We start from the raw sequence: 8,731 nt of genomic DNA, 5'->3' as shown, positions 1-8,731 counted from the left end.
AGGCAGGAGACTCGCTTGAGCCCAGGAGTTGGAGGTTGCTGTGAGCGTGATGCCATGGCACTCTACCCAGGGGGATAGCTTGAGGCTCCGTCTCAAAATAAATAAATAAATAAATAAATGAGACTCTGTCTCTACCAAAAAAAAAAAGATAGAAGAATTAAAATATGTTAGCTTGTTATCACAAAGTATATACAAGTAAAATATACCATGTTTAAAAAATGCATTAGGAAGCAAGAATTTAATGCATATCCTCTTAAGTTTGTCACAGTCAGTGGTGTTTTCATAATAAGGGCTCCCAGGAGCAAACTACAAGTAAGAGTCTTTTTTTTAAGACAGAGTCTCACTCTGTTTCCCAGGCTAAAGTGACATGGTGTCAGTCGAGCTCATAGCAACCTCAAACTCCTGTGCTCAGGCAACTCCTGCCTCAACCACCCAAGTAGCTAGGACTACAGGTACACACCATGACGTCCAGCTAGTTTTTCAATTTTTTATTAGAGATGGGGTCTTACTTTTGTTCAGGCTGGTCTCAAACTCCTGAGCTCAAGCAATCCTCCTGCCTCAGTCTCCCAGAGTGCTAGGATTATAGGCATGAGCCACCATGCCTAGCCCCAAGTAAACATTTGTTAGTCAAATCAAATTATGTTTGAAAATATCATGCCCTTAATTCTTCTTTTTTTTTCCTGAGACAGAATCTCACTCTTTTACCTTGGCTAGAGTGCAGTGGCATCATCATAGTTCACTGCAACATCAAGTTCTGGGCTCAAGCTATTCTCCTACCTCAGTGGTCTGAGTAGCTGGAACTACATGTGCATGACACCATACCTGGCTAATTTTTTTCTAGTTTTTTGGTAGAGAGAGGATCTCACTCTTGCTCAGGCCAGTCTGGAACTCCTGAGCTTAATTGATGCTCCTACCTCTGCCTCCTGGAGTGCTGGGATTATAGGCATGAGCCACTGCACCAGACCCTAATTCTTGAAAATGTTAGATTTAGTTGAAAATGTTGAAATAGTGTGTACATAGGGCCAGGCACGGTGGCTTACACCTATAATATAGTACTCTGGAAGGCCAAGGCGGGTGGATTATCTGAACTCACAGGTTCAAGACCACCCTGAGCCAGAGCAAGACCTTGTCTCTAAAAATACATTGTGGCAGGCACTGTATTCCCAGCTACTTGGGAGGCTGAGGCAAGAGAATCTCTTGAGCCCAAGTTTGAGGTTGCAAATTATGACACCATAGCACTCTACTGAGAACAACAAAGTGAGACTCTGTCTCAAAAAAAAAAAAAAAAGAAAAGAAAAGAAAAGAAATGGTGTATGCAGCATATGTCATTTTATCAACACATTATATATTTGATAAGTTCACTTTTTCAAGTGGTATCATTTTTTAAAATTTCGTACTTATGACCTTTCAATTGCCAAAATCATACTTTATTTTTTAATTTATATATTTAGATTTCAAGATACTATTTCCTTCAGCATTACCAAAATAATTGTTCCTGAAATGTCTTGTTAAAATGGGCAATAAAATGATTTTATTTTTTTCTGTTACTAAACAATAGTGTGGCAAGAAATTCACCAGTTTGAAAAAAATGAAGCCCCTCCTTATAATACCACTTTGTAAATTACAGTCTTATTTTTCTTTCAGATTGGTTTTCCTCCCTTGCTTAGTATTGTTAGCAGAATGAATCAGGTAAAATTTATATAATAACAATATGTGTAGTATGCATTCTTTTGTTTGTAACGTATGAAAACGTACTTGAATACATTTACTGGATGCTTATAGTACGCAAGACGTTGTCCTAAGCTCTTCAGTGATTCTTATTTAATCCTTACTATATAACCCTATATTGGGGAGTTATTATTAATACCCACTTTTTGTAGATAAGGAGACATAATTTGAGATAAAGTAACTTGTAGGTGGTTTTTCCACAAGTAAATAGCACCACTGGGATTCGGTGCCTGGTAGATTTAACTCCAGAGCTAATACGTTTTTTTTTTTGAGACAGAGCCTCAATCCGTCACCCTGGGTAGAGTGCTGTGGCATCACAGCTCATAGCAACTTACAACTCCTGGGCTCAAACCAGTCTCCTGCCTCTGCCTCCCAAGTAGCTGGGACTACAGGCACCCATCTCAGTGCCCGGCTATTTTTTGGTTGTAGTTGTCATTGCTGTTTGGCAGGCTCAGGCTGGGTTCGAACCTGCCAGCTCTGGTGTATGTGGCTGGTGCCTTAGCTGCTTGAGCAACAGCCACCGAGCCTACAGCTCATACTCTTAATCATGGCACTAGAGTATTTAATTCTGTACATTTCAGTTATAAGTCTTAGATTTCAGGGTTTGAACTAAATACGGTCCTCTACTTGGAGTTGTTTGATTTAGAGTTTTTCAACTTTTAAGAGAGTTTATCAAGATGTAAATTCTTTGTAAGTTGAGGATTTCTAGTTCTAGATATCCTACATATTCCATTAAAATTGAAATACTAAGTTTTTGGATCAAAAGGGGAGAATTATGGAGTTCGGTTCTTCAGTCTTCTAGGAATGGGCACTTTTTGTTATCTATTTAAAAAGCAAATAAAAACTTTCTTTTTGCCTACACAATCATTGGGTACCTTGGAAGATAATTTTTTTTTTTTGTAGAGACACAGTTTTACTTTATTACCATCGGTAGAGTGCCGTGGCGTCACACAGCTCCCAGCAGCCTCCAACTCCTGGGCTTAAGTGATTCTCTTGCCTCAGCCTCCCGAGTAGCTGGGACTACAGGCGCCGGCCACAATGCCCAGCTATTTTCTGGTTGCAGTTCGGCCGAGGCTGGGTTTGAACCCCATACCCTTGGTATATGAGGCCAGCCCTACTCACAGGTGCCACCCAATTTTTTTTGTGTGTGTGTGTGAGAATCATACTCTGTTGGAACAGGCTGACAGTTTTACTTAAGCATTTGATTAAGATACTGTAGCAGTCACATGAAATTCCATCAGTGTAATTTTTCTTTATAAGCATCCAACCATATGCAAGTAAACCAGAGAATATTTTCAAGACTTTGATAAATTCTGTCTAATTAAAACAGATTTTTCCCTAGCTAATTTTCTGTTTAGAGTTATACTTTGATTTAATTTGAATTGTGAAATAAACTGAAAGTTGGGGGGGGGTTTTGTTTTTGTTTTTTTTTTTGAGACAGAGTCTCAAACTGTCACCCTGGGTAGAGTGCTGTGGCGTCACAGCTCACAGCAACCTCAAACTCTTGGGCTTAAGTGATTCTCTGGCCTCAGCCTCTCAAGTAGCTAGGACTACAGGCACCTGCCATAATGCCTAGCTGTTTTTGTTGTTGTTGTCATTGTTGTTTTAGGTGGCCTAGGCCGGGTTCGAACCCATCAGCCTCAGTGTATGTGGCCAGTGCCCTACCCACTGAGCTACGGGCATCACCTAAACTGAAGGTTTTTATACAAATACTTCTTTTTTTAACTGCATGTGAAGTTTTTCAGGTGGTTACGAACTAAATACTGGGATTCAAGATGGGAGAGAGGAGGTAGGGCAATTGGCGGGATCTCACCTAATGTACACAATTAAGCCCTGGGCGAAGGGCTTAACTACAGCTTGAACTTCACCTTAGAGTTGAAAACAATGTAACCTAAACATTTGTACCTTCATAGTAATCTGAAAAAAAAAATACTAGAATTCAAGGTATTACTTGATATTTGAGGGTATAAAAATATTTGTTTTCAAAGCCTCTTCTCGCTGAGTGAGCTGTCTAATCAAATTACTAATTAGAGTCACAGTTTTCTTTGGAGCTCTAAAGAATAGATCTTGTTAAACATTTGAGTTCTGAGTGAACTTAATAAAACTCATGTTGAACTCATGTTTTATTACTAATACAACTCTTCTTCCCTATCCCCTCCTTTTTTTTAGGCAACAGTAACTAGTGTCTTGGAATATCTGAGTAATTGGTTTGGAGAAAGAGACTTTACTCCAGAATTGGTAGTATTACGTCTTTTTATTTCCATAATGCAGGCAAAATTCTATATATAGTCATGTAAACGCCACATAAAGACGTTTCCGTCAGTATTAGATGGTACCTTTTCGTGTTTAGATGTATTTAGATACACAGATACTTACCACGGTGTTGACTGCCTGCAGTGCTCAGTGCAGTGACGTGCTTTACAGGTTTTGTAGCCTAGGAGCAATCAGCTACGTCATACAGCCTAGCCATATTACAGGCTGCACCACCTACGTTTGTGTAAGCACACTCTGTGATGATTGCACAAGGACGAAATCACGCACAGATGCATTTCTCAAAACAGAATGTATCTCCTTTGTTAAGCGACTCATTACTAGATTTATACATGCATGAGCTGTGACTATACCATATTTGTATTTTTATATTTGTGTGTGTATATATGTATAATTCAAAAGTATGTGTTTGTAGTGAAATAAGGAATTTATACCAGAATGTAAATCAATATATTGCTTCCTTCATTGAGAAAGTTTTGCTTTGAGAAAAAAAGTATCAGTGAAAGAATTTTGGATTTTTTTTTAGATAGAATCTCATTCTGTCACTCTGGGTAGAGTACCATCGCATCATAGCTTACAGCAACCTCAAACTCTTGGACTTGTGTAATCCTCTTGCCTTACCTTCCTGAGTAGCTGGGACTACCGGCGTGTGCCATAACACCTGGCTAGTTTTTCTGTGTCTAATAGAGACAGGGTCTCACTCTTGCCAGCTCATAGGTTCGGGACCAGCCCGAGCAAGAGCAAGACCCTGTCTCTAAAAATAGCCAGGCATTGTGGCAGCAGGTGCCTATAGTCCCAGCTACTTGGGAGGCTGAGACAAGTGAGGCAAGAGAATCACTTGAGCCCAAGAGTTTGAGCCTGCTGTAAGCTATGATGCCACCACACTCTACCAAAGGCAAATCAAATGAGACTGTCTCAAAAAAAAGAAAAAATTTTTTTTGAAAGTTTGTCAACAATGGTCCCATCTAATGTTACTTTATAATTTATTTTCCAGATTTAGCAAATTTGTTGTAGTATTTCAAATTAAACATTTTTTCTAATATCAATTAAACAATATTTTTCCCATGTGTTGGTGTATTAGCTACAACTTTGATAGATAACTTTGTGTTCTTAGGCTACTTGTTTATTAGAATCTATTGAATTTAATATTTGATATTAGTTCTTTTTTTTTTTTCATTTTTTATATCAGTGGTGTCTGAGACTGACCTTTTATTGATACAAGTACAATTGATGAAATCTTTTTGAAAAACTGTTGTACATATAAATAGGAAAACAGTGAATATTTTAAAAATTAGCAGATTTTTATCTGGATGATGAGACTGCAGGTTTATTCTTTCCTTTGTGCTAATGCTAATGAATTTTCACAATTTTTCTGCATTAGGTATTAGTTTTATAACTGAAAATTCCATTTGAAAAGGGAATAAGGATAAATTCACCCTGTCATGGTATTTATAGAAGTACTAAAACATTGTTTCATCTACAGTATAGTTAGTTTGTGTGGCCCCAAAGGGCAAAATTATAAAATGATTTATAAATCTGTCCAGTACGTAGAGGGCAAAGATAAAAATATATCTTAATTTTTATAATGATTTATTCACATGTTAATATAGTTTTCTGCTTATGAATGAGAACTTCATCTGTCAAGAAGTATCTGAAATGAAATCTTTGGGGGTTAGGGAATATTTGAAGTGCCCACTGTTCTTTGTCTAGGGTTACAAGGTGCAAGAAATTAATACCTTGCTATCCAAATGATACTTTGTTGTTTATATCCAAACATAGTAACAGTTAAATGTTCTGTGAATTTATTCATAGCAAATAACCAGACAAAACATTGGACTTTTCTTTTTCAAGACAAGGTCTCACTCCTGCTCACAGGCTAGAGTCCAGTGGTACAATCACAGCTTGCCTGCTTCCTGTAACTAAAGCGATCCTCTTGCCTCAGCTTGCTGAGCAGCTGGGACCATAGGTGTACACCACCACACCTGGCTAATTCTTAAAATTTTATAGAGATGAGGTCTTGCTGCATTGCCCAGGCTGGTCTCATACTCCTGGCCTCTGCCTCCCAAAATGCTAGAATTATAGGCATAAGCCCATGGACATTTTAAATTAGTTAAAACTTATTCAATATTTGTCTAATTATTACTTTTAAACATTTTATTTAGGGAAGATGGCTTTATGCTTTGTTGGCTTGTCTTGAAAAACCTTTATTACCTGAGGCTCATTCACTGATTCGGCAGCTTGCAAGAAGATGCTCTGAAGTGAGACTCTTAGTGGTAAGTCACAGCTTAACTATTTCAAATTGAAATCACTCACCTATTTATGTGATGGTAGACAAGGAAACACATGGAATATTTTATTAGTTGGGATTAGATTTGGCCACATAAGAGAAAGCCCAAAATAATAGTTGCTTAAATAAAATGGAAATGTGTCTGTCAGATAAAGGAAGTCACAGGGTAGTCAGGTAAGGTGTAGGATGGCAGTAACCCAGACCTTTCAGTTCTGCCACATGTGGCTTTCATCCTCAAGAACACCTCATAATCTGAGATGGCTGGTGGAGCTTCAGCCATTTTCATTTCATTATAGGCAGCTAGAAGGAAGAAGAAAAAGGCCATCTTTTTTAAGTGGCCTTCTCAGAGGTTCCATAAACATATCTTCTTATATAGCTTTGGCCAAAATTTAGTCCTGTGGCCATAAGGACCCGCATGAATTGTTTCCTTTTGGCTGATGGCTATCTGCCTAGCTAAGAATGAGCTTCTGTTGCTAAATAGGGCTGGGGGGACACAAGCAGAATAGTCGACTAACAGTCTCTGGCACAGTGATTGTTTGGAATTTCTCCATTCAGACCCTTCCTCTAACTCATGTCTTTAGCATTACTATATAAATTATATAAATTAATCTGATACCAAGTTAAACCTAGTTCTGAGTTTTTTTCTTTTCTCCTTTCCCAAAACATACATTTGTTCACCATTGACCATTCCAAAATATTTTCATTCATCTTCCATGACATGGCCCAGACTAACTTTTTTATATGGTTTGTGCTCCAAACAAAATGTACTTACTGTTAGGTTCAGGCAAGGTGGCTCATGCCTGTAATCCCAGCACTCTGGGAGGCTGAGGTGGGTGGATCACTTGAGCTAAGAAGTTCGAGACCAGCCTGAGCCAGAGTGAGACCTCATCTCTAAAAATAGCCAGGCATTGTGGCGGGTAACTAATCCCACCTATTTGGGAGGCTGAGGCAAGAGGATTACTTCACCCCAAGAGTTTGAGGTTGCTGTGAGCTATGATGCACAGCACTCTACTGGGCAGGACGACATAAGACTCTGTTTCAAAAAGAAAAAAAAAAAAAAGATCCTTTTAGTTATTTCTCAAGGAATTATAACTCTAGTTTTCTCCTTTTTGAGGGTTCCTAATTCCTAATCATCCATTAGATGATTACTATCATCTAATACAATTTTCATGTTTTACATCTGAAAAGGAAATTTATTTCAAAAACAATAGGAACACACTTGATTTTACAATTTTTCTTTCTTTTCTTTTTCAGGATAACAAAGATGATGAGAGGGTTCCTGCTTTGAATTTATTGATCTGCTTGGTTAGCAGGTATAGTTAAGTAATCCTTGACTTCTTCCTCATTTGCTTATCAGTGAGGGTAGAACACATTTAATTTTATTGCATTTATATTCCTTTAATTGCCTGTATCCTTTATTTTCAGTTGGAGCAAATTTTTTTTAGTACATGTTTTACTTTATTTCTTTCCTTTTTTCTTTTTTTGAGACAGAGTTTCAAGCTGTTGCCCTGAGTAGAATACTGTGGCGTCATACCTCACAGCAGCCTCCAACTCTTAGGCTTAAGTGATTCTCTTGCCTCAGCCTCCTAAGTAGCTGGGACTACAAGTGCCCACCATAGCACCTAGCTATTTTTTTTGGTTGTAGTTATCATCATTGTTGTTGGGTGAGTCCGGGCTGGATTCAAACCCACCAGCTCCAGTGTATGTGTCTGGCGCCCTAGCTGCTTGAGCTACAGGCACCAAGCCTATTTTATTTCTTATATTGAAATTCTACCCAGAATTTATTTGTAAACTTTTTCACATTATTTTAGGTCTCTTCTTGGACATATTTTTGTTCCATTGATCAGGATGTTAATCTCTGCTAACACCTATCTCCTCTATTGGTAATAAGGAATTAATGAGAGGATACACATTGCTCTAGGCACTTTATGTCCAATATCTCTGATCCTTCTAACAGCTCAGGGTTGTTTTTTGTTTTGTTTTACTTTTACAAATTATGACACGGGTTCAGAAAGGTTATGTAGTCAATGGTTCAGTAAGCAGTAAAACCAGCAACTTAAACTTACTTCTGACTGCTGATCTACAGAGGTTTCACAGTATTCTGCAGTTATGAAAGGAAAAAATATTCAAGTATATTTGTCTTTTTTTTCCTTCAAAATGTTATATAAAAATGGCAAAAGGATTCTAATTATAGGAAGACTTACAGAAGATTTAAATGTTTAGAAAAAGCATAAGGCCCAGTGGAGTGGCTCACACTCAAAATCCTAGCCCTTTGGTAGGGCAAGGTAGGTTGACCAGTATAAGCAAAAGCAAGACCCTATCTCTACTAAAAATAGAAAAGCTAGCCAGGTGTTGTGGCAGGTACCTATAGTACCAGCTATTTGGGAGGCTGAGGCAAGAGGATCTCTTGAGCCCAAGAGTTTGAGGTTACTGTGACCTATGATG

At 38.1% G+C, this 8,731-nt stretch overlaps 1 protein-coding gene across 2 annotated transcripts in view; it reads left to right on the top strand.

Annotated features, from left to right (window-relative positions):
- Nucleotides 1-8,731, top strand: part of GEMIN2 (gem nuclear organelle associated protein 2) — a 19,286-nt gene that overhangs the window by 9,035 nt on the left and 1,520 nt on the right. The window contains exons 6-9 of one of the 2 annotated variants that reach the window (XM_003791953.2): nucleotides 1,645-1,689; nucleotides 3,898-3,966; nucleotides 6,162-6,272; nucleotides 7,541-7,599. In XM_003791953.2, the coding sequence (XP_003792001.1) occupies nucleotides 1,645-1,689; nucleotides 3,898-3,966; nucleotides 6,162-6,272; nucleotides 7,541-7,599 (284 nt within the window). The remainder of the gene's footprint in view (nucleotides 1-1,644; nucleotides 1,690-3,897; nucleotides 3,967-6,161; nucleotides 6,273-7,540; nucleotides 7,600-8,731) is intronic. The other variant, XM_012806447.2, reaches the window with a different exon arrangement.

Source organism: Otolemur garnettii, unplaced genomic scaffold (assembly GCF_000181295.1).
Source record: "Otolemur garnettii isolate 467f Iridium unplaced genomic scaffold, OtoGar3 scaffold00052, whole genome shotgun sequence".
NCBI lineage: Eukaryota > Metazoa > Chordata > Mammalia > Primates > Galagidae > Otolemur > Otolemur garnettii.
The sequence above is the reverse complement of the archived record's forward strand: the minus strand, read 5'-3'. Positions and strand labels throughout refer to the sequence as shown.